General features: G+C 42.4%; 1 protein-coding gene and 1 non-coding gene across 3 annotated transcripts; one reads left to right on the plus strand and one right to left on the minus strand.

Moving 5' to 3' along the window:
- Window positions 1-94: 94 nt before the first annotated feature.
- Window positions 95-16442, plus strand: tox4b (TOX high mobility group box family member 4 b). 2 transcript variants are annotated; one of them, XM_040038259.1, is made up of 9 exons: window positions 95-236; window positions 4664-4732; window positions 8384-8671; window positions 8757-9017; window positions 9118-9438; window positions 9521-9601; window positions 12542-13216; window positions 13319-13473; window positions 14881-16442. In XM_040038259.1, exons 1-9 carry the CDS (start codon window positions 231-233, stop codon window positions 14936-14938), a joined length of 1914 nt encoding a protein of 637 aa, XP_039894193.1. In that variant the 5' UTR covers window positions 95-230; the 3' UTR covers window positions 14939-16442. The 2 variants fall into 2 exon arrangements, with proteins under 2 accessions (XP_039894193.1, XP_039894192.1); XM_040038258.1 differs by lacking the exon at window positions 95-236 and adding an exon at window positions 243-2907.
- A 9665-nt stretch (window positions 16443-26107) lies between these two features.
- Window positions 26108-26179, minus strand: trnat-cgu. The gene has a single exon. It is a non-coding gene; the product is annotated as a tRNA-Thr (tRNA).
- Between the last annotated feature and the right edge of the window lie 27 nt (window positions 26180-26206).

Genomic DNA, 26206 nt, shown 5'->3' on the forward strand with positions numbered 1-26206 from the left:
ACTTCCTTTTTAATTGCTTTTCTGTTATCAATGCTATAAATTTCTACGTCTTATTTTGAAAGCCAAGCTTCCAACTTGTGCTTGCTGAGGTCACGTGATTCTGCACGTACAATCCGGAAGCCGGTGCCATGTTGTGATATTTGAGGAAATCACTTCTGGGTGAAGTTCCCTGGCAAAAGTGGGATTAAAAACAAACAAACAAACACAGTTAAACAGGTTTCGGGGTGAGCATGGAGGTAAGAGTGGCTGGTGTTAACAAAATAAACTGCTGCGCACGCACACAAGATGACAAAATATAGCACGCGCAGTCTGGCTGTCAGACATCATTGGCGGCCTGCTGTACGCGCTGACCTCACTGATCATTGTTCCTCTGTTCACGGACTTCACGTTAACTTCTGCTAACATGTTCAGCCTCGTTTTAACCCAGCTGTCTGTCCGAGCAGGCGGACCTGAGGCAGTCTCAATGTTAGTGAACTTTAATCGGTTTAAACAACAAAAAATATGCCGCTCGTGTATCCAGGAAGGAGCCACAGGACAGAGCAGTTAAATCAGCTGAAGGTGGCTGTTAAACGCCAACAAACAGTCTAACATCCCCATCCAGTAAGAACCAGTCTAATGTGGGGTGTTAGTCCATGTCAGACAGGAAACTTTCTGTTAAAGGACTTAATTTAGATAACATATGAGTGCTAACCGGGTTAATTGATGCCGAACAGCAGTAGCAGCCAGCTTCCCTTTAAACCTTTCAAAATAAAGGAGACATTACTGCACCATAATATTAATTCTCTAGAATCTAGACATGTTATATCAGGTGTATTAAACATAAGGGCCGGGAACCATAATCAGCCCGACAAAGACTCCAGTCCAGGCCACTGGAATGCTGTGGAGAATTTGAAGGAGTGAATAGATTTGAAACTTTCAGTGATATTCTCTCAAGTTTTCTAGCTTTTCCTATTGATATTCATGCTACACCAAATAATTACCCAAGAGATAAACAATTAAATGACATAAAAGTGTTTTTTTTCAATATCTGCTGTAGAAATATTCTGTTTTAGGAAAAAAGAACGTCATTAAAAATACTAGACAGTTTGGGCAATTAGCTACCAGAAGTTGTTCTGTTATTGTGCACATTTATCACATAGAAAAACTATAACATATTCTTGCACTTGCACTTGTTTTTCTTATATTTAGATATGCCAGGGATTAAATGTGAAGTTAAACATCTTGCTGTTCTTGCTGCCCACTTAAGATCAGTATTGGCTTTATGTGGCCCATGATGTCAAACTAGTTTGACATCCTTGTCTTAGATACCATAAGCAAAAAAAGCATACTTTAAAATGAAGGTAAACGTGATGCACGGAGCACTGTATAGTTAGTAGTACAGTAGTACTGTGTAAACGTTTTCAGCCATGCTTCATTTCTTTATAGTTGACATTTCAAAATAAGATGTAGTTACTGTTTGCCATAGAAATGTTTTTATGTATAGGGTTTTAGATTTATAAGGGGAGGTAAATCAAAAACCTGGAACAAGCCAGTCGAATTCCAGTGCCTGTACTGCATTAGGAAGTCAGGAGTGGTAGAGAAGTATGTGAGGGCAGTGCAGAATGTGTTTGAGGACAGTGAGACATTATTAAGGTGCAAGTCTCTTGATACTTGCAAGGGTGATGGACAGGCTGACAGATGAGGTCAGGCAGGAGGTGGTAGTCTGTCCCAGACAACGTGATCTATGGTGAGAGTAGGGAGCAGGTGGAGGAGCAGGCGGCTGTATGATCTGTTGAGAAGGTGAACGCAAATCCGTAGGTGCGAGGCAGAATACATGTGTGGGAAAAGTCATTTGCAAAGACTAGAGGTAGTGAAGGGGTGAAGTGCAGGAGTTTTTGCTACCTGGGGGCAAACTTACAAAGCAACGGACAGTGCAAAGAGAGGTAAAGAAGAGTGCAAGCAGGGTGGAGACAAGTGTGACAGGTGATTTGTAACAGAAGAGGTTGAGCAGTTTGGAGACAGGACATGTTGAGGGTGATTGATATATTGGATAAAAGATGTTGCCAGGGAGGAGGAAAAAGAGGAAGACCACAGAGACGATCCATGGATGTTGTAAAAGAGGACATGAAGCTCCAGTAATGATTTTATTTGTCCACGATTATTTTGAAATCCGCTTCGCCCTACATCCGGCTTTGCACCAGTGTAGCTTGACCGCTGCCTGTTTATCCAACCCACGATCTGTTTCTCGGGATCCATTGAGGATCCTGGCCCGAGCCAAAGCGAAGCTTAAAAATCGGGGACTCTGTGTGTTTCCCTTGGCTGTCAGACACCTTGACACGACCGCGGTCGGTTTGCCGTTTAAACGGTCACTGAGACGTCGGAGGAGTAACAGGCAGGTAGACAGACAAACGAGCACCGGGCTGTCTGGCGGAGGGGGGCTGAAATGTGAGCGCCTCTGCAGGCTTGCGTCAAAGCCAGCTAACGCTAAACCGTGATAGGACAAAGTCAGCGAGAAAGACGGTTAAACGGCCACGTTACCTCGTCAGAGAGCCGGCCAGCTCACGGGCCGGGCTATTTTTGGCACGCGCACACACACATGCTCAGTTTAGCTGGCTGCCAGCCACGGCTGTCACTGTCGGCGGGTTTTTAAAGGAGAACCCGGGCTAACGGCGGAGCTGGTCGGTAACCAGCCTATCCGTCAATCGCACGCTGACAAGGGGCGGAAAAATCAGGGGAAAGGAGATCCGGTTAATAGCCTGACGTCGTATCGCAGCGAAGAAGGGGGGCCTCACAGCTCACACATGAGGCCCAGCTGAAAGGATGGATCTGAATTTTTACTCGGATTTAACGGACGGTACCGGGCAGCACGACGGGGATCCGGAGTTCCTGGATCCGCAGTCTTTCAATGGGTTCGACTCCGACAACAAGGTGACTGAACAGCCGCTCCGTGCATGCTTATTCGAGTACTGGACCCTTGAGTAATGGAGTATTTCCGTTTTAGAGAGAGTTATAGTTTCAGCTTAGGTTAGAAACCTTTAACCTATCTGTGCGACTAAAAATCATCCTTAAAACAAATCGATAAAGACGCATGTTGGACTTAAGGAGCCAACATGTGAGTGTATGCTCCTCTCATGTGTTGAAATAAGGCTGTTTGAAACCATATCTTCTGTTTAACCCTCTGATCTCCAGTGATGGTTTATTTGTTTTTCGTGCCTACCTGTTTGACCTTGTGTACAAAGGTAATTGCCCTCTTTGTCAAATCATGAATTAACAGTGATTAATCACATTTTTTTTTAGAAGGCAGAGTTCAGTTTCAGTAACCACACCCAGCCCTGATTACTGCCAGGCCTGATGAATGAAGACACCACTTCAGTAGAAGCTGTCTGACAAAGTAAAGGAGGCTAAAAGATCTCAGAAAGCAACACATGCCACGATCTAAAGAAGCAAATGAGAAACAAAGTCATTGACATCTATCAATCTGGAAAACTGTTACCCTGCCATTTCTAAAGCGTTGGGACTGTCTGAACCATGGTGAGAGCCATTATCCACAAACGAAGAAACCTTGGATCAGTGGTGAACCTGTCCGGGAGTGTCCGACCTACCAAAACTACTCGAAGAGCACGTCAACAACTCACTTGCCTCTATTAAGGCCAGAGTCAGTGATTCAACAGTAAGAAAGAGACTGGATGAAAATAGCATCCATGGGAGGAGAGGTCAAGGAGCAAACCACCACGGACCAAGAAGAACACAAAATCTCGTCTTATATTTACCAAATAACATCTTGGTGATCCCCAAGAATTTATGCAAATATTCTGTGGACTGACGAGATAGAAGCTGAATTTGGAAGGTTTAGGTCCCATTACATCTACAAAAAACTAACACAGCATTAAAAAGAACATCACACATGGTGGTGATAGTGTGATGGTCTCCGGTTGCTTTACCTCTTCAGGACTTGGACGACTAACCATAAAGGAGAACGTCCGACCATCAGTTCATGTCCGGAAGCTCAAGAGCGCTCAGTTTGTGCAGCAGGACAACGATCAAAAACACACCAGCAAGGCCAAAAACCAGAATGAAGGTTTTGAAGTGGTCTGTTCAAAGTCCGGACTTGAACCAGATTGAGACATTTTGGCCTGACCTTAGACAGACTGTTCATGCTCAAAAACTCACCAATGCGACTGAATCAAAACAATTCTGGTAAGAAGAGGGGGCCAAAACTCCTCCAGTGACGTGAAAGACTTGTTGCAGTTGTTGCTGCTAGGAGTGGCACAAACAGTTATTAGGCTTAGGGGGCAGTTACTTCCCCACAGGGCAGATAGGTTTGAATAACCTCTTTCTCTTAATAAATGAAGTCGTCATTTAAAAACCGCATTTTGGATTTGCCTCTGGCACCACAGGAAGTCCTGTTTTTACCTGCACAAACATATTTACTCTTACTAAAGTCAAATGCATCTCAGAGTGTCAATTGCAGATTTTTCAATATATTCAAACTATGTCTTCTTTACTAACCAGGTGTAAAGAGGCAGCCTCCTCTGTGACTCTCAGTTTAAGCTAGATTTGCTGGTAAATGTGTGTTTTATGGTGTGCCCCTGTTGGCGGTGCGTTTAGGTAGCTCTTTGTGTTGCTGTGATGATGGTGTCGCCCCTCCTCCCTTACTGTTATTCTCTCTTCCCCTGCGTTTCAGTTCCCTGGAGGCAGCGACAACTACCTGACGATTCCTGGTTCCGGCCACCCCTTCCTCTCCTCTTCAGAGGTAAGCCTTTATACTTGAGACACGAGCATCGGTCTGTTTCTGCAGAGGTCCCACCTCTCAGCAGATCCTGCCAGAGTTAAAGGCATTAGAAGTCTCTAAGAGTGCTAAAGAGGACAAAAATAAGGAATGCATAGATAAAATTTTGTGTCAATTCTTCATATATTTTATAGATACACAGGCTTTTTCCTGGCTCAGATAGGGCATCTGTGGACATATGCATATTTGGTCCATATGTAGTTGAGGCAAACAGTCTTTGTTGCTTTAGTTAAGTGAAATTTGGCCTCTGTTCTGTTATTTTTGGCCATTTTATTGACAGAACTGGGTTTAAGCTGATTTAAATTAAACTCTGCTCCCCCCCAAAAAATACTGTCTAAAAATGTATCTGCTGAAGACTTGATTTTTCTTTAGTAGAAACCAATTTTTTTTTTTTTTTAAATATGGTATTAAACTGCCAGTGCATAATATTTTAAGTGATAGGCTTTAATGACATTATAAAGGCATGTAAAAGAAAAACCGACCACTGTAAAAGTCACTGAAAAGCTCTTTCTTATCTCACCACCTGCTGCACAGTTTACCTTCCTGTTTTTTATTTTGGCGATAGGTCACCTAGAAAGATTGTAAAAGACCAAGTCTTACTTTTGGACTCTGATGATTAACGGTTCAAAAATAATCCTTGTTTATCTTCTACTGCCCTTTGAAACGAGCTGTTTCAGTTCCTCCCACCTTTAAGCCAGCTTCTTTCTGATTGGCTGCCTCCTGCAAATGTGAGGTTTGAACGGTAGGTGGGTGGGGCTTGAGCGTAGTAGATGACTATATATTAGGGCCATCCCCTTTTTTTTGATGTCATAAAGATCCAGGAGTATAAATATTTAGTCCTTTTTTTGGATACTTGCACATATTCAAAGGTCATTTGGTAGCTGCATTTAATGTGAGCATCCAGCATTTGTAAGACTGTTTATCAGCAGAAGCTGCACTGTACAGTAGAGAAGCAGAGCTGCTGTTCCACATGGTAAAAGGTCTTTTGGAAACCCTTGTCATTGATTTTGCATCAGTTTAATCAAATGTTTTGGGTATTTTTGCTAATTATATATGTATATATTTAAGTTTGAAAAATGTGTGGAGACCTGAAGAGATTTAATATCCAATAATTCAAGAAAATTTTCAAACATTCTCAAAGACTGCACACTTTGCCATCAGTTAGAATTTTTCCACAGGGCACACTGTAAAATCTCTTATCCAGATGTTTCAAAGAGACTGTTAAGAAAACATCTGGAGAACATTGATAAGCGACTGTAAGTGACCCTGTGAGTTTTCCAGACGTTTATAGTCTGTTTATTTTTGAGAAAACGGGCACTTAGCTGTGAGAGTTATTTGTAGCGCAAGCTGGGGCTGGACAAGTTTACAGGGAGGGTTTGATCCAGCACGGAGCTAAAGTCCTCTTTGCACTTGATGGTCTGGCTCAACTTCACACCAGTTGGTTTTTTGTCTTTGAAGATAGATCCCTTTTTTTTTTTTTTAAAAAACAAAACAAAAACAACTCACTATTATTGGCTTTCCCAAAAAGCTGAGCCGGTACTAAAAGGTGAGGCTTGACATGTGCGTTGCAGGAGTGGTCTTAAAAAAAGCTCTGAAGAGCCTCAATGGAAAGCTGTAGGAGAGTGCCATAATGCAAAGATGCCAAAGAGCCGTTCAGCAGCCAAACCAGGTGCAAAATCAGGCAGCATCAGAGAAACTGTAACAGGGCATAAATAATCAGAAATAACTCTACCCTTTACTGCCATTCATCAGATATATTATTGGGACAAAGATTGAGTGTAGAGAAATGTACATCTAACTTTAGAGAGTCATCATTGTTCCATCAGACAGGCTGCCTGAGAAAGTTTTATACTACCCAAAATAAAAAGGAGGAGGAACTAAAGTTAATACTGAGAAAAATGACACAAGAAGCCGTCGAACACTCTATTTAAAAACGATTAAAATAAGATATTTCTGCTGATGAATACACTGAGCTGGGTTGTAGTGCTGCTGCTTTAAATAATAGATGGCTTATGTTGAAATCTGCTGTGCTGTAGGGGAACAGGCTGTGTTGTGTTGTGTGCATGTTTGAGTTGTTCATTTTGAGATGGTATATTTTTATAGAGCAGGAAGAAAGGCATCCTTTCCATATCCTTCTCTGTTCTCTGGTTTTCACGATGATTACAATGATTAATACAGCACCTCTGTGACAGTAAGCTTAAGGTGACAGTGATGCTCTCTGTGAGGAGGTTTTGATACCGTAAGCAAGTAAATTTAACTTGAGCCTTTACGACAGAGCACAAATGAAGCTCAACTTGATAGCAGTTTACAATCTTGCCACGTTAAGTAGCAGCAGTTTTCTAGCATTTACTTAAACAATCCATCTTCTGCTGCACAGAAACCCAGACCTCCCTCTCCTGCCTATCTCCTCCAGCTCTGGGGCTCAGTGCTTAGACACCAGGCCAGCTGAGACATGTAATCTCTCCAGAATGTTACGGGGCATTTTGAGGTGCCTTTGGAGGAAGCTTGTTTCCCCCCCCTGCATCTCAGAAACTTCATTCATGTCCCAGAGCTCGTGGTCACAGGTGAGGGTGGGAGCATAGATGGACTGGTGAATCGCCTGTGCACCGCTCCATTCTCCTGCTCATGAAGAAGACCCTGAAACTTTCTCCACTTGGATCAACAACTTGTCCCAGACTCAGAGTGGGCACTGCACCCTTTCTGGTTCCACTCTCCTGGAGACAGGCTGGATTCATTTAAACCACGTTCATGTCATTTCAACCTGCTGTCCACCTGAGCCTGTGGGATGTGAACTGTTTATAAAAAGGCTTTAAAGTGTCACACCCCACCGCCTCAAATCCAGGCACCTTTTTTATAATTCTGTCCTGTAGAAAACAGGCTTTTTATTGAGACTGAGTCATGAGACACTATTTAAAAAGCTGCAAAACTGACTCATCTAGCGTGTGAGTCAAACGATGGGGGCTTTCAGTGATGCAGCTGCAGACACATGATGAATATGGACGTTTAGTTTGAGGCCAGTCAGAGTTTACGTTGACATCTTTTCGCTGCTGCTCTCCCGTCAGGATAGACGGGAACCTAAAAGCTGAAGCAGGCTGCACTTTGTGGAACAGTCATTATGTAAATGTGCAAGCAGCTGCTTAGCTGACTATGGCATCATCAGGTAAAACATCTCAACAAGCACCTGGTTTTAGCCGGTTTTAAATCTGCTTTAACAGTTTCTATGCTAAAGCTGTGAGTTTTTTGTTTATTAAAGGGAAAAACCCTGATAGAACTGAGCTTTACTCCCTCTGATAGGTTAACTGAACAAAGATCAGCTGCCTCTGTTGGTTTTCCACTCCAGCTATTAGAAAGTTCTTGTCAAAGAGCTTCCTGTTCCCAGGCCTGAACAATCCATCATCGTCAGAACTTGTAAATGGAAAACACAGTATGAAATCAGTGTCAGAGAAAACTTTGGTAGGGGTGGGGGCTCGGGGAGGCTTAGAAGTGATAAAAGTTTGGAGTTGGTTTAGTGTGATCTTCACAACATATGAGAGTTTATTCACCAAGTGTCGGAGTGATGTTAGATCCTAACTACTACTTCTTCTTCCTCTCCTCTGTCTTCCCCGTGCTCACCAGACGTTCCACACTCCCAGCCTTGGCGATGAGGAATTCGAGATCCCTCCCATCTCTCTGGACCCGGACTCTGCCCTCTCCGTGTCAGATGTCGTGTCCCATTTCGGGGAGCTGTCAGAAACTGGACCCTCGGACAGCGTGGTGGTACCTGGGAACGCCGTCGTTGAAGGTGACGACCCCTCGTTCGCGTCCACTTTTGTTAGTGCGGCCTCTCAGGGACTGGAGCACCTGACTCTTGGAGTCATGACCCAGTCAGGAGGGAATACTTTGTTAGGGTCGTCACTGGGAATGGTAAGGAATACGTGACATTTTAACCTTTACCCACCTTCAGTCTCCTCTTTAAGTAACGCCCCTTTTCTCCTCCTCCCTATCCCAGGATCTCGGTCATCCCATTGGCTCTCAGTTCAGCAGCTCGTCCCCGGTAACCATCGACGTCCCTCTAGGTGACATGGGCCAGGGTTTACTGGGGTCCAATCAGCTCACCACTATAGACCAATCAGAGCTCAGCGCTCAACTGGGGCTCGGCTTGGGCGGCGGGAACATACTTCAGCGGCCGCAGTCGCCCGAAAACCCGCTGTCGGCCACAGCCTCGCCCACCAGCTCGCTCCAGGATGATGACATGGACGACTTCAGAAGGGTGAGTCTTAAATATAACCAGCGTCTGGCACTCATCTGTTTGAAAATGCATCTCATTTATTTACTCCAACGTGCCCTTTTGCCTCCTCATCCTCCATCAGAGCGTCCTAGTCGAATCTCCGGTCTCTCTGGCCGTCTCCCCTGGAGTCATCTCCCTCGATCCCTCCCCGTCTGAATCCCCGCTGTCTGCGCCGACCTCCAGCGTCTCCTCTGCTACGGGAAGGAAAGGAGGAGCAGGAGGGGGGAAGAAGGGGAAGAAGAAGAAGGATCCCAACGAGCCCCAGAAACCTGTGTCGGCCTACGCTCTGTTCTTCAGGGACACACAGGCAGCTATTAAGGGACAAAACCCCAACGCGACTTTCGGAGAGGTCTCCAAGATCGTGGCGTCCATGTGGGACAGTCTGGGGGAGGAGCAGAAACAAGTAAGAGGGTTTCTTTGGTTCCTTCAAGGTTTTTAAGATTGTAAGTGTGCTTGTGTAGTCATTTAATATTTATCATTTTTAGGTTTACAAGAGGAAAAACGAAGCAGCAAAGAAGGATTACTTGAAAGCGCTGGCAGAGTACAGAGCCAGTCTCATTTCTCAGGTGAGTCAAACCTTGATAGTTTGAAGCAGACAAACCACAGGTATGCTAGCATGATGTCCTGATCACACAGGGTTTAACTCTTTAATCGTTCCCTCATAAAGACGACATTTGACGACGGTTTTCTACACCTCGGTGTATATCAGTGAGGGGTTAGGGATGACAGGATGAATTTACTATTGCTTACTCAGTATCAGCACCCATGACTTTAATGTGGCACCACAGATGAATAAAGTTTGCAGAGACTGGACTAGATGAGTGCTGATGCAGCTGCATTCATAAACTGTGCAGGTGCTGTGCACAGGCATGCATTTCTACTAATAATTGACAAGAAGCAGACCTCTCAGTGTTCTGCACATACACCTAAAATATTTTAGATAAGAAAAATCTCAAAGGCACCAACACCAGACCAGTTCAGATTAATACTGTAACTTTCAGCTGTGTCCATGTGGATGAGTTGTAACATCTTTCACTCATTATGCAGTTGTTATGAGGACATGTGGTTCAATAACTCATATCTGGATTTTATTAAAAGGAAATGGTTACACGTAATGCAACATGATGAGAAACTTAAACCATGAAGAGTTTCTGTATATAAGAAGATGTGCTCTGTGCTCAGGTGTGGTGGCAGTGGGGAGTGACTGCGGTGATTCAATGATCAGTCTGCATAGCTCTGACCTTCAGTCCAACTTTTCTACAGATATTATGTACCATGTTCACTGCCCCAGAAAGGAAGTGAAGAGCCAGCTGCTGCCATGTTACTGCAGTGTGTGTCTGCCTGAACATGAAAGGTGGCTGATATATTGCACCTGGCTCGTGTTCTTTGTCGTTGCAACCTTTTTTCCTTTTTCCAAGTGTTATTGGTAAAACGGCGTTGCTGGCTCTTTATGTTAAGATTATCTATAATAAAGACTATTTTATTTACTAAAAACACCTGTCTGTTTTCCTTTCATTCTGTTCTGGACTCATTTGTTACTGGTCCCCTCACTCGCATGCCTAGACCCTTTCGGGGGGAACGTAACAATGTGGGGGCTCGTCCGGGATCTGAATGGAAGGAACAGCAATTGAGTGTTAGTGAGTTGTTTGCCGGTGGCTTGTTTAGTTGTATTGTATCTGCTGCGCTCTCTCTCCAGTTAGCAAAGGGGAGTGTCTAGCTGAGCGTAAGCTCCTCCTTCAGGCACTCATTTTTTTATTTTGCCTTTTTTAATTTCGGAGTAATCCTGGGTGGGGCTTAGTTCCCTGTCGGGGGTAGGCTTGTCTGTGCTTTGTGCACTTGATGCTTAGCCTTTAAAGTTGCCTCGAGCCTGGTACACTCCAGAAGCTAAGCAGGCTAAGATTTTAGTAGGCAGGTCTGAGGAGAGGGTCGGTGTTAATTTTATTTATTGGTTAACCCTGTGGCCACATATATTTCCCACCTGTTTTTGATTTGTGTATTGGAGGTGGTTCTTCTTTGTTGTTATTATTAGCCTCAGGTAGTTTTTGTTTTAGTTTTAATGGCTACCTTTGATATTGCCGTGTTCAAGGAAAATCCTTCGCTTGTCCAGCTGGACGCCTGTAGGAAGAGGGATCTGCATGAGGTGGCATCATTTTATGGCATTTGTGTCTCCACAGCTCTGCGTAAGGCTGAGCTGAAGGCTGCTCTTGTGTTTGGCTTGGTGGAGAAAGGGATAGTGGCCCTGCCAGTGTCTGCCAGTCTACCTGAGCATGGTGTAACGTCTCAGCCTGTTCTGCAGGTGCCAGGTCAAGGTGTAGCTACATCAGTGTCTACGCCTGTTGTTCAGGGGCTGCCTGAGGACAAGCCAATGACACTGCCTCACTTTGAACCACTCTCCATAGAGTCATCTGTAGGTTTAAAGCACGATGCCAAGCTACGTGTCCGCCTGGCTCGTCTTCAGTTGGAAAGGGAGGATCGTGAGAGGGAGTTCCAGCTAAAGAAGGAGTTGGAGCTTAAGCGTTTAGACGCAGAGCTTGCCAGAGCCAGGGCGGTTGAATTGAAAAAGGTGGAGGCGGAGACAGCTGTTAAGTTGTGGCAGTTGGAACTCCAGCAGGCTCCCCTTCCTCCGACTGCCTCTATTCTGCAGGCAGAGGCACCATTTGATGTGGGGAAAAACATTCGTCTGATTCCAGTGTTTCGCGACACTGAGGTTGACAGTTATTTTGAGTCCTTCGAGCATATAGCCACAGCCTTGCACTGGCCACGGGATTCGTGGGCTATTTTGCTACGATGTAAGCTGGTAGGTAAGGCTCAGGACGTTTGTTCCTCATTGTCAGCTCAGGACAGTCTGAATTATGACAAGCTGAAAAATGCCATCCTGCTAGCTTATGAGCTAGTCCCAGAAGCTTATAGGCAGCGTTTCCGGGGATTAAAAAGGGGACAGGGTCAATCCTACCGAGATTTTGCAAGGAAGAAAAGTGTGCTTTTTGATCGGTGGTGTGTGTCCAGCAAAGCTACTGACCTGGCGTCGATACGTGAATTAATGCTGATGGAGGAGTTTAAGAACTGCATCTCCGAGCTCATTGCAGTATACCTCAGTGAACATAAGGTGTCCTCATTACAGCAGGCACTCACATCCCACAGTTGGAGGAGAGAGGGAGCTGCTCTCACCACGAGAGCTGAAGTTGAAGTTCTATGATTTAAATCATGTAAACCTTGAGCACTGAGTACACACTGGATGTTTTGGGTTTGTTGTTTTTCTGGTTTTTTTCTGATGATTTATCAAAGAGCTTTGCCTACCATGAGAATGGTTTTCTTACAGTTTTAAAAATGTCTCGTCTCATCGAGAAACAGTTTCTATCCTGATGCTTTGGAACTCCAGCTGTAAATCTGGTAGTTCTGATGTTCTGCATCGTAAAGTTTGGGATACATTCTGCTGTCCTGGTGCGGACACACCAGAGCAACACAAATATCCACCTAAACGTTTCTCTTCTTCTTCCTCTCTTCAGGCACCTATTGAGGTCATGGAAACCACACCATCACCCCCACCTCCAGCCCCAGCTCCTGTGGTCACAGCCATGCCTACGCCCATCCCCATCCCCGCCCCCACCCCGCCCACCCGGCCAACTAGGTCGCAGCACTACAACCCAGAGGAGAACACCATCACCAACATCTGTACCTCCAACATCATCCTGGACCTGCCTCAGGTCACCACCCGGTCCCGCACCGGGGCCATCAAACCGCAGCCTCCACCAGCGAGCACTGCCCTCAACACTGCCCCCGTCACCAAAATCATCATCAAGCAGACACCGCTACCCTCCGGCGGCATGTCAGCTACGGTGACGACCGCCTCCTCGCCCCGCCAGCCTCCGCCGCTGCAGCAGATGCAGAGCACCCCTCCTCCACCCCGGCTGCAGCAAATGGTGCACGCCCAGGCGCCCCCGCCTCTCCAGGCCAAACCGCGTGGTGGAGGAGGAGGAGGGGCGGCGGCAGCCACCACTGCTCCGCCGCCGCTTAAGGTAGTGCCTTCAGCACGCCAGTCAGATTCAAGCGCCTCGATCATTGTGACGTCAACGGGGGAAACCCCCACGACAGTGTCTGCCACCACCTCTGCTCTGGCGGTGGAGGTTGGACACACGGGTGAGGTGACGGGAGGAGAGGAAGTGGCTGAAGGCGAGGAAGGGGTGAGCCGCTGAACTTCGAACATGTCGAACATTTACTGTTAAGTGTTTGGATGAATACACATTCACATAAATTTCGGTATTTCTTTTTGTCCGCCCTCTCAGATGGAGGTGGAGGTTAATGTTGCTCCCGGCCCGAGTGTGACTCCCACCGCCAGCCCGAACATTTGCGTGCGCGCCGGCTGCACAAACCCCGCCGTGGAGAGCAAAGACTGGGACAAAGAGTACTGTAGCAACGAGTGTGTCGCCACACACTGCAGGTGCGTACAGACAGACCTAAACTCGACTCCTGGAGTGTGCGTCAGTACTTTAAATGTTTCCACAGCGTGCTCTGCTTCACTTCCAGAGGTTTGTGAAGTACTTTAGGTGGCGGTAAAGATGCTGTTTAACAAAGAAACACAGAGTCAAAGCATAGTGACTCTGAGATCGGTTGGAAAAGACGGTTAATAATCCACAGGTTCACCTACTGAAACCTTCAGTTTTACTTCCTCTAGATTAGAGTCTTACTGGTGTGTAAGTGATGGCTAAAATTAGCAATATATCAGTATAATATATTTGACATTTATAATGGCTGTGTAACAAACCCACCACAGACCCGACCACGTTTCAACGCTTTTCAGCACTCTTTTATTAGTTTTCTTCTACAGCACTCAGTCACAGCTTTTTAGCTGCACCTACACATCCACAACAACAACCACAGGATTCACAGGACTCTAGCTCATTGTCTTTTAAGTCGGCGAGGTGCGATTGTAGGTGGCTCTCAGATGCATCCACCTCCCTCGCAGCCGTGCTGCAGACCACGCCCCACCACGGGCTGATTACATGAAAATTCAACAAAGCTAAATAAGAGACGAGAGAAACACTTAGACTGTATCGGATCACCAGATGTCAAAGTTGGTTTAAAAAAACATGAAAATAAAATCTTGATCGTCCGCTCAACTCGTGCATAAAAATTCACCAAAACACAGAAATTTAAACATTTGACCGAGATTCCTGTTTGAAAGACCAACATGGCACTGTATGACATAAAGATGCCCCACCCTCAAATATTTCAGATACAAAAATGTTCAGTTTTCAGCTCTGAGAACATATTTAGTTTTAAAATCAAAGAACTTCATGGTGCTCTTTGATTAAAGTTACAGTTTAAAAAGAAAGAAATTAAAAAAAATAATTTTGTCAGAGACTGAAACAATTGCCTGGGTGTTTCCATTGTGTTTCTTTAAATACCCGATGAAGGCTGGTATCAGAGGCAGGGGTGGATCTACAGGGGGCAATGGGGGGGCCCTTTATGTCCTCTCAATAGTTGAAAAACTAATTGCTTGTTCGTCCAAAAGCCTCTTATAATCTGTTTTGTTTTGTTTTTTTTAGAAGAGATGATGATACAATGTAACATTTTCTAGTTCTGATCACAGGTATACCAACCATTTATTTATTTATTTATTTATTTATTTATTTATTTAGTGTGTTCTCACAACAAGCTCTTGAAATAAACTTTTGGTTTGCATTGTGTAGTTTTGACAGAAAAGTATAGAGACAAGCTTCGAAACAAATTATTGGAATGTGACCAGTATGGATCTCTGTCTTCAAACCCCTAAAATTGGATTACAAGTGCATCTTACTCAGACCTGCGTGAACCTAATGTTTTCATCATCCTCTTTTCTCCACAGAGACGTTTTCATGGCCTGGTGCGCTATCCGAGGGCAGAACTCCACCACAGTAACATAGGACCGGACACACCTGAGGGGAGGAGTGATGCTCGGAGACGGAAAAGGATGAGAATACCACATGAAATGCAAACGGACAGAGAAAAGACTGAATAATAGACTCAGGTATTGGCACATAATGGTTTGTTTTATCGTGCTCATGTCATCTTGTGGACACACAAAAAGAAAGAAAGGAAAAAAAAGAAGTCCCTGTGTTGTACCTCCCACAAGAAGCTTCTCTAGCAGAATAAAACAAACTCTTGAGTCATCTGCGACTACCACGATCGCGTGGACGGCGAAGAAACCACAGAGGCTTGGCTCTGCTGCTCCAGACATTTCCTGCTCTCGATCATTGATTGTGAATTTAAAACACAGACTTGATAAAAAAGTAACGTTTTATACAGGCTTATGGTGTTTTTAATTGTTTTGAAAAGATGGAGAGAAAAGAAAATCATCACAGACGTATTCAGTTTATTCATTTCAGAAAAATGAATCTTTAAGTGTGTTTGCTATTCCCTTTACTCGTCACGGTGAGGAGCGATCAATGTGAACGAATTGAGTTTTGAGTCGTCTGTTCTTGAGTAAAGTGGGGCTGGTTTTTGTTTTTTTTTTTTTTTTTTTTTTTTTTTTTTTAAAAGAGAAAGGGGGTTGGGTGGGGGAGCAACACGCAGGCAAAAGCACAAATGGTCTTAAAGCTACTTTGGAGTCGTGAAGAGGTTGAAAGGTCTGAAGCCATTCAGAGACCCGGTGATCTGCTGTCTGCTAAATGCTGTTTGTCACCTTTTACAAGCCGCCTGAGGGGAAAAGAAACAAACAAGGTTACTTCCAACTTACATAAGGTGCTAAGATTCAGGAAAAGTATCTCTGTCTGTCGTTCTCTCTTCCTGCTGGAAGGCCCTGTGTCCTGAGAGCTTTTTAAATGTGTGCTGGGTTTTTCTTAATGAGGTAAAAATTTCTGTTTGAGGAAAGAGAAACAAAAATAAGAGATGTGTATCGCAGCAAAATAACACACCAGCTCTGACAAACACTACTTACTGTAAAGGGAAATTGGTGTTAAAGCTTTATTTTTTAACCGGGACATTGTTTCAGGTGAAACGGAAGAATGATGGCTGCTTCCAAAAAACAAACAACGCTTCCCAGTGTGATGAGATCCTGCAATGCGGATGTACTGGAAATGTTTTTAATCATGAAATAAAAATATTTTATGTTTCAGTACACTCCTGGTGACAGTTTGGCCTCACGTTTTACGGCTGTAGTAACAAGAATACAGACTTTTATTTTCTGTTTATGATTTTTCTTCTCATGTAACAAGGTTAGATTTGCTGCTGAATGTCTGACTTTGTTGTTGTTTTTATATTAATTTAAAGAAAAAGTTTGTGCGCCGTTCAGAAAATATAAGTAAATAAATACACAGACTGTATGACACAAAAAATAACAAAGCTAGATGCTACGGCATCAAGGCCTTGGACTCATTTTTACAACTTTTTAATAGGGAAAAAAAAAAGGAATTTTAATTAAAAAATGTTTGACATTTGTGAAATTGTAATTTTTCCTTTATTCATTTTTTTTTTTTTTTTTTTTTTTTTTTTAACATTTGTTTTGGTTTTTATTGCCTTTTGAATCAAGTCTCCAGATGCAGACGTTTGGTTTCCTGGTATTTCCAGACATTAATGCAATGAAGCAGGCGCCTTGAGGCAACTGCTGTTGTGATTTGGCGCTATATAAATAAAATTGAATTAAAAAAACAAACAAAAAAAACAGCAGAAAGTGAATCTCACATGAAGCGGAGGAGCTCAGTTCTCTCACTATTCTAAATATCTTCGGAAGTGAGTGTAGATAGTAGTGGGAACATTTACTCAAGTACTTAAAGTCTGTGTTTCCATGTTATACTAGATTCTGCTTTGCTACATTTTGGGTATCAATATTGTTTTTTCAGCTCACTGACACTTATTTTAAAGCTTTAGTTGTTTGTGTATTATAGCTCAATAAGTGCAATAACTATGTCCCTCTGTGAGGGGATACTCCCACTAGGTTTAAATCTGGGACTCTCCACCATTTGACCTTAGAACTGAAGAAGCTTCTCGGATGAGAGGTGAAACGTCTTCAAGCGACTTAAAAAAGTCCAGACGCTTTTCTTTGCAAGCTCCCTTGATTACAAAAAGTTGGCACACTGTACAATGTAAACAAACAATGTATATTATAGCAGCAAGTCACAGTAACAATCACCTCAAGCTGCTTTATGCTGTAAGGCAAAGATCCTATAGTAATAATTAAAAAAAACCCAACCCAACGATAATCATATGGTGCTCTTTGAGCAAGCACAAGGAAAAACTCCCTTTAACAGGAAGAAACCAGGCTTGGAGGGTGAGGGTGGTGGTGCTATGATGATTGTAAGACTAGCATGACCTGTGCACAGTACAGGAAATGTGTCTGTGTGTACAGGTATGAGTATGCACACACTAATCCATGTGTACACTAGTGCAGAAAAGAAACTTGACTATTGGACAACTGTTCCATGTTCTGATTATTTGAGCGATGTCATCATTTTCTGTTTCACAAATATGTGGAAGCCACAGGTTAAAAGGTTAAAGGATGTTTATCGTCTCACACAGCATGCTCTTTGGAAACTTTTTCAGCGCAGCAGTTTGAGAAAATATCATAAGCTGTCTGGATATCACCGGTGAGTGTGTGAGTCAGCGGTGTGAGCAGGGATTCCTTCAATTATGTCACGAACGCGGAGCTCGGATTATGAATGACTGGGAAGCATTACGCTCAATGGTTGCCATAGGGCTTTGGAGTTGTCACACCGCAATGCATTGTGGGAGAGTGGCACCATTTTAGCAGGCCACGAATCAAAACAAACACACTGTGTTGGAAAGAAGACCGCTACGAACCATACTTAAAAGCAGCTCAAAAGAAAAAGGACTTTATAGAGCCAGATTGCATCCAGATGCAAAGAGACGGTACTTGCAAAAAATAGCCTGCTTTGGAAATGTGGACCCGTATGAAATACGGCAGTGGAGTAGAAACCCTGAAGAACAACCGGTATTGACTGAGCCTGATATATTCTCGTACCTTGTCTGTGGAGTCAGCGCATACACGGCGCACCAGTTTATAAATCTCTGTAGGCGCACATGCAATTCACCAATGGTTGGGTACAAAATTTGGCTATTTTTAGACCACGTTGTGAGTACGCCGTCATTCAAACAAAGGTAAGTCAGCTTGAGTACAGCGAGTAAAATGCGTTTGATTTCCCTCCAAACATTCAGATTAGTGCGAGCATAATAGGGATGGGGGAAAAAATCGATACTGTGTAGTATCGTGATATTTTGTTTGCTAATAATGTATCGATACAGGGACAGCAGAAATCGATATTTTGTTACAAAAAAGGTTTTTGTGCTCTGACTTCAGAGCATGTTGATCCTTTTTCTGAGCAAGAATCCTGACACTCCTTCACTGTCCAAATGTGTTTAACTTGTTTTTGGCAGCAATAAACACGACAGTTTACTTATTTTAATTTAAGACATGTTTTATTTTAATTAAGTTTAAAACTTTTTTATTTAATGTAAAATTATATTTTCTTTCTTCAGTTGCTGAAGGGGCTGCATGGTTTTCATATTGCATAGTTCAGAATAGCTATAATTGTACCAGATGGTTGCATTCAGTTAAGTTGGACTAGACTGTAATACAAACCGTTCAGTTTGTCAACAATAAAACTTAAATGAGAGAAAGACTGAGTGTGAGACTTTGATATTAGATAAAATGAATATTGATAACGTTTACCTTTATGTACAGAATCTGAATATCACAAAATATTTTTAAAAATTGCAATAATATCGTATCGTGCGTTAAGTATTGTGATAATATCGTATTGTGGGATGTATGGTGATTCCCACCTCTAGAGCATAAATTCATTCGTGAGGGGAAATTACAGTGAGAACATGTTGAGGCTCTGTTAGATGGATAACATAGTGAGTTCAGTGCATTGATGTGACAATGTCCTGAAGGATTTTGTCATTCTCTCTATGGTTAAAGATATTGCACTAATTAATTCATATTTATTTTAAATAAATCCTAATTACACATCTTGCTTCCATATTTGTGTGCTGTGTCACTAAAAATACATTGTTTTAGTTTTTTACATTGATTAATGACCTGCAGAATCTGTGATTCATAATTGTCACTTAAAGTCAAACTTTATGCTCCCTCTTGAAAGTGATTACATCCTTGCATTACATACTTTAGATTCGTTTTTTGCTGGCAGGTTAAAAAAAAACAAGACAAAAACAAAACAGGCAGATTTAGAATATAACATGCAGCGTTCTATAGATGGATACATAAAAAGATTTAAAAAATTACATGTATGTGGCAACTTTCTAAACACTTTATTTGTTACATTTATGATAAATGGATTTGAAAGTAGATCAAATACATTTGTGTCGGTCTTGGCTCATTAAAGTTGTTGTCTTAAATTAACTTTGTGTGTTTCAGGTACTGCACTCTCAAAGACTGAATGAACCAGCATTGTGGGCGTGGGTCATAGTGAGCATCACAGGGAAGGTTGAACTGCACCTGTATGGCCGGAGTCGTGGAGACCTGCAGCCGTGTCGCTGCTCTTCTGTATAATGTAGAAGCAACAGTGTTGATCCGTGGCACAAGGAGTGTTACGGATGAACCTGCATACTGGGTTTTGCTGGGTGATATGACCAAGATACAGCCAGAGGTTGGCCATAAGATAGACTTCTTCTCTTCAGCTGCCCAAAAAAAGGCTCTCAATCAAAACATAAGCAGACCATCCGTAGTGACAGGTACAAGAAGCCGTCCTCAAAACAGAAAAATTCCACCTGCTACTGTGGAGGAGTTGGATCAACTGATGGGAAAATATTTCTCCAAGCAGAGTTCTGTTCTGAATAACCCATAATGTTGTATTTAGGGGGGCATGTAAATAATTTGCATTTACTGAATATGTACTTACTAAGTACCACTGTTCAAAAAGTTGAATAAAGAAACTAATGTTTGCCTTTTTTTTTTATTATCAAAAGCACTTTGTAGAACATCACATCAGTTACAATGTAGAATCCATGTTGTTTATAGTTTACAAATGACAAAATGTTCACATAAAATCATGACAGCATTTAAATAATATCATCTGCTACTAGCATTCTGTCATTTACTGTCTCTTTTGAAAACGTATCACTACATATACAGCACAAGACCTTTAAGAGTATTTAACGAGAGCATTTTTCCCTGGTTTTACTACCACACTGGGGAACATGTTCACCAAAACGGCAGCAAACCTTCACCATCTTATCCAGAAGGGTCAGCTCTTCACCCTCACATGGAAGAAGTAATCTGATTGGCGGGGTGGTATGTAGCATGTAGTTTGAAGCAGGGATTTCGGAGTGCCCCATGTGTAGTGTTGGAGCCCAGTCACGATGTGTTTCATCCATTTCACAGGCTGGTTTGCCTGCAATAATGAAAAACAATTAGCAACTCCATAAACAGAACGTATATCTACAAAATCACTCATTAGCATGTTTGTTCTAATTTGCTATGACCTCAGAGCGCATCGCAAATAAAACTAACAGGCTATAAAGAGTAATATGAACTTATTTAGAACTTACCTGAATGAAAATGTCTGGAGCACACCAACAGATATCTGGAGATGGTAGAGAACTGGATATCACCGCTGACTCACACACTCACCGGTGATATCCAGACAGCTTATGATATTTTCTCAAACTGCTGCGCTGAAAAAGTTTCCAAAGAGCATGCTGTGTGAGACGATAAACATCCTTTAACCTTTTAACCTGTGGCTCAGGCGAGTCAGTCACTGCAAACACATTTGTATCATCAAGTGTTTGTCAAAAGAAAAGGGTATGTTTTTCTACAGTTAGGTTTATTTTCTATGTGCAGTAAAGTGCATCATCTGTGTTCAGTCATACATTTTGTAATTGTTATAAACAGAACAAATGTTTTCTCAATTCACTGCTTGATTCTTAACTTGTTTAAATGAAACATGATGAAATGTCATTGCATTATTTTTTAAATGTCCTTGGCAGTGCATGTGTCTGCATTGTAAGTTACTAATAAAACGTCCTGTGTGTACTTTGGTGTGTGATTTATATTATTTTATTGCACATAAATCATAGTAATTTTATTTTACAGTTATACACAGCCTTATATCTCTTCTTGCTGATGTTGTTTCCAGTGTAAGTAACTTGGCTGCATCAATCAATCAATCAATCTTTATTTATAAAGCACTTTTCATACAAAAAAAATGTAGCACAAAGTGCTTTACATAGTTAAAAGCAGCCCACCCCACCCTCCAACTCACTCCCCACACTCTCATTAACATAAATGATGTGAATACACACATATCCCCCCCCACACACACACACATACACACACGCGCACACTTAAAGAGTAAAAATTGGGCTGGGCTCGCATGAGCCAAGTGAGGAAACACTATAACAGAGAGCCGTCTGCACCGGGAGCCGGTCACAGACCGCAGCCTCCAGGCTGGGCACACAGCAGGAGGGAGGCCAAGGAGCCCCCCAACCAGGCTGAGAGGACCCCCAGAGCCCCAGCAGCCACGGTCGATCACAGCCCCGGTGCAGAGAGCGCCCTCTGAGGAAACACTGGAGATATGACACAATAGGATATATACAGGGTAAAATGATAAAATAAATAAGAACAGGATACAATATAAATATAAATAGAGTAAGAAGATTAAAAAATGAATAATAATAAAATCAATAAATATTAGGTAAAGTCTAAATTAATAATAGAATAACAGGATAGAATAAATAAGCATAAAATAAATAAACGCTAAGTAAAAGCTAAATTAAAAAGGTGGGTCTTGAGCCTGTTCTTAAAAACATGCACGTTCTCTGCGGCCCTGAGCTCCTCCGGCAGGCTGTTCCACAGACGAGGACCGTACCACTGAAAAGCTGCCTCTCCGTGAGTATGTGTCCTGACTTTAGGGACAATCAAAAGGCCAGCACCAGAGGACCTCAGGGTCCGCGAGGGTTCGTATGGTAAAAGCAGATCTGAGACATAAGAAGGCCCAAGACCATTAAGACATTTAAAAACCAATAAAAGAACTTTAAAATCGATCCTGAAACACACGGGGAGCCAATGCAGCGATTCTAAAACCGGTGTAATGTGGGCCCGCCCTCTGGTCTTCGTCAGCACACGAGCTGCCGAGTTTTGCAAAAGTTGTAAAGTTGAAATATTCTTCTTAGGAAGACCAGAGAGCAGGGCATTACAGTAATCAATGCGACTGGTAATAAAAGCATGCATCAGCATCTCCGTGTTGGCCCGAGAGAGAATAGGGCGGACTCTGGCTATATTTTTTAGATGATAAAATCCAATTTTGGTTACATGTTTAACATGTGGGATAAAACCAAGCTCAGAGTCAAAAATAACACCCAGGTTTTTCACTTGTAGCGAAGGACATAGTGAAAATGCCTCTAATTTAGACAAGAGTTTCTCTCTCTGAGCCTCGGGACTGACAATTAAAACTTCAGTTTTGTCCTGGTTAAGCTGTAAAAAGTTTTCTGCCATCCAAGATCGTATATCTAAGATACAGTTAAAAAGGGCATCCATTGGTCTGGTGTCATCAGGAGACACGGAGATGTACAGCTGCGTGTCATCAGCGTAACTGTGGAAGTTCACTCCATGCCTCCTGATGACACTGCCGAGAGGGAGCATATACAAATTAAAAAGTACAGGGCCTAGAACCGACCCTTGAGGCACACCACATGTCATTTTATGGATCTTAGAGGAGCATGTATCCATACTCACCATAAAAGTTCTGTCAGAGAGATAGGAAGTGAACCAGTTATGTACAGCACCAGAGAGGCCCACCATGTGTTTCAGTCTGTTTAAAAGAATAGCGTGGTCTACTGTATCAAAGGCTGTGCTTAGATCCAGTAGCACCAGGACTGAGAGCTTTTGGGCGTCCCAGTTACATCTAAGATCATTTAAAACCTTTAGGAGAGCCGTCTCTGTGCTGTAGTTCACCCTAAATCCAGACTGGAATATCTCCAGGATCTGTCTATCATTGAGAAAATCAGTAATCTGAGTAAAAACAAGTTTTTCTAAGATTTTACTTAAAAATGGTAAGTTGGATACAGGTCTGTAGTTATTAAAATCATTACAATCCAAATTGCTCTTCTTCAGAAGGGGCCTCACCACCGCCGTTTTAAAGGCAGCAGGGAAGACACCCAACTGAAGAGAGCAATTCATCATGTATAAAAGCTCAGCCTCAAAAAATCCATAAAGTGTTTTAAAGAGTGAAGAAGGGATTGGATCTAAAAGACATGTGGTGGGTCTCACTGTGGAGAAAACTTTCTGAAGGTTCTCAGCATTAACCAGGACAAAGCTGTCCAGTGTCTCCTCAGGTACAATCGAGCCCTCAGATGTGTTTACAATCATATCGCGATTAGATAAAATATCAGGTCTGATGGCGCTGACTTTTCCCCTGAAGTGGTCTGCAAACTGCTCACAGAGCGAGTCTGTGGGGGTTCTTTTGGAGCTTTTAAAATCAGGGTTAAATAAATGATCTATGGTGGAAAAGAGGACCTTGGGATTATTTTTGTTATTACTGATTATTTTGGCAAAGTATGAATTTCTTGAGTTCCTTAATGTATTATTGTACATTTTAAGTTGCTCGCAAAATATTTGATGGTTGATAGTATTTTTATTTTTCCTCCACCTCCTTTCTGCTGCCCTGCAATTTCTTTTCAGTTTTTTGACTTCTTCGTTTCTCCAGGGTGATGCATATTTTACGTTAATCTTTTTGGTGGTGAGTGGAGCAACGGAGTCAAGGCTTTTCTTCAGTTTGCTGTTGAAATGATTAAAAATCAAATCGCAGGGTGCAGGTAAAATCACAGGGGGGCATTTGACTAAAACCCTGGTAAAATTTGCAGCCACTTCAGAGGTTAGATAGCGCCTCCTCACAGTTCACACTGAGGTCTTCTGCTGAATAAAACCGGTGATGTTAAAAACACACAGTAGTGGTCAGAGACAGCCAAGTCAACAACAGAGGACACGCTGGTGGACAGCCCATGGGTGATGACCAGGTCCAGAGTGTGTCCTCTGTTGTGAGTCGGCTGCGTGACGTGCTGGGTAAAATCCAAACAGTGAAGAATGTTTAAGAATTCTTTTGTTGCAGGGTCAGAAGGATTATCTATGTGCAGGTTAAAATCACCGGTTAAAATTATCATATTATATTTTGAATGTATGTTTGTTAAAAATTCTGAGAATTCCTTGATAAAAGCAGCACTGTCTTTAGGTGGTCTGTAAATTGTGACAGATAAAACTGGAGGGCTGCTGAAAACAATAGCATGGAATTCAAAAGTGGTAAAATGATCAAATAAAATTTGTTTGGAGGTGAGTGTGTTGTTGGCTAAAGATGCAGTCCCACCACCTCTCTTACCACTTCTAATAGAAAAAGAGAAATTAAAATTTGGTGGGGAGGCCTCAGTGAGAACAACTGGTGCATCCGAGCCCAGCCATGTTTCAGTTAAAAATAAACAGTCAAGTTTATTATCTAAAATTAAATCATTAATAATAAAAGACTTGTTTGACAGAGAGCGTACATTTAAAAGTGCCATACTGATTGAGACTGGTGGATTTTTGACAATAGAGTTGAATGGATGTTGATATTTTTGAAGAGGCCGGAGGTTATTAATGTTTTTGGAGTTACTGGATTTATGATAATTCTGTTGCTCTCTGTTTGTGATTATGACGGGTATTGTGTTGACTATGACAAATGTTCTTAGGGATCAATAAAGTATTCTGATTCTGATTCATGTGTAGTATTTAATGATTCAGTAATGAATGAATCTTGACCTTCTTTGAAAACCTTTCACTTCATTTGAAGCATCTCCTCTCTTGTTATGTGCCATTCATTCCTATTCCCTCTGCTTTACTGCTTCCATGATGTTAAGTTGAGTTTAAATACTGATCCGATACTTCCTGGAGGTTTTTATTGTAGAAAGACTCTTTCTGATGAAACATCAGCTGAATTTGTCATATCAGTGTGCTGAAGGAGGTATAACATCTTTTCTGACAGTGGAGCCCTGAGAGTCTGAGACCAAGAGTGAGAATCCTCCTCTTTATTTAGGTTTGAATTTAGTTTGGACAAAGTTTATTCTGAAATGATAATATTGACTTAAAATGTGATGGAAAACTTTAATCTGTTAATGACCACACTCTGCATGGATGTGTGTTTATACACTGCTTTGCTTCTGATCAGAAGATTAAACAGAAGATTAAATTAACAGAGAAGATTTTTCTTATTCTACCAAAGTCGCCGTGGAGAAAGGGTTGCATCCATTCTTGGTTACATGGTCACAACAAAATGACTGCTCTGCTTCGGTTATGAGCTTTCAGTTGATATCACATTGCAGGGTGACTTCACAATGACATCACAGTTCAGATATTATGCTATAAACAAGGTATAGCATCACCAATAGTGACAACATCAGTGACATCACTGATGTTGTCAGGTGAAATAGAACCCATGAGACGGAGCAGGTACCGCTGTTTCGGACAATGCCACAACGCAGGTATTGACGCAAACATGCGAGGTCTACTCGCCCCGTTCGCAGACGCAGGAGACCCCACAAGGCCTCCGGTGTCCGCTGACGTGGGAGAAGATGCCGTCGCAGACATTAGACAATTTTAATAAACATGTTGCAGGCGCATTAAAACTTTAATCCAATGAATTTCTTTTAGATGAGTGTGTTTGTGGGTTTTTTTTTTTTTTTTGTGGGTTTGTTGGAAACAGAGAAAAAAGTGTTTGGATGAACAATTGCAAAAATGATTGTCGTACTAGAAGACTCTCCTTTCCCTTTATTGTTTCAACCAATTATTTAATTTGTCATTATTAACATTAATATGAATCATCGGTGTAAATATGCATTTGTGAATGTCTCCTGTTGTCAGATATCCTGTTTGGATCGTCCACTTTGACTCTTCACAACGTGAGTTATATTCTGTTAAATATCTAAACCTGTGAGTAAAGGAAACTGATATTCACACTGAGTAAAGCGCCAACAATAGTGATGTTGTTGCACCACAGTCATGTTTAATGTTTCTGGTTATTGGGAGTAGAGTGTTTGCACCACTCAAAGCAACTTGATCACCAAAGTACAGAACCAAACAGGTTCTGTACTAAAGGCACGGATGGGGATTGAACCCATGATCTTTGGTTTACGAGACCAACGCCTTTCCACTTGGCCACCATGCCACACATGCACAACTTTCTATACCGTAA

The sequence above is a fragment of the Simochromis diagramma genome, unplaced genomic scaffold (genome assembly GCF_900408965.1).
Source record: "Simochromis diagramma unplaced genomic scaffold, fSimDia1.1 OVJJ01000413.1, whole genome shotgun sequence".
NCBI lineage: Eukaryota > Metazoa > Chordata > Actinopteri > Cichliformes > Cichlidae > Simochromis > Simochromis diagramma.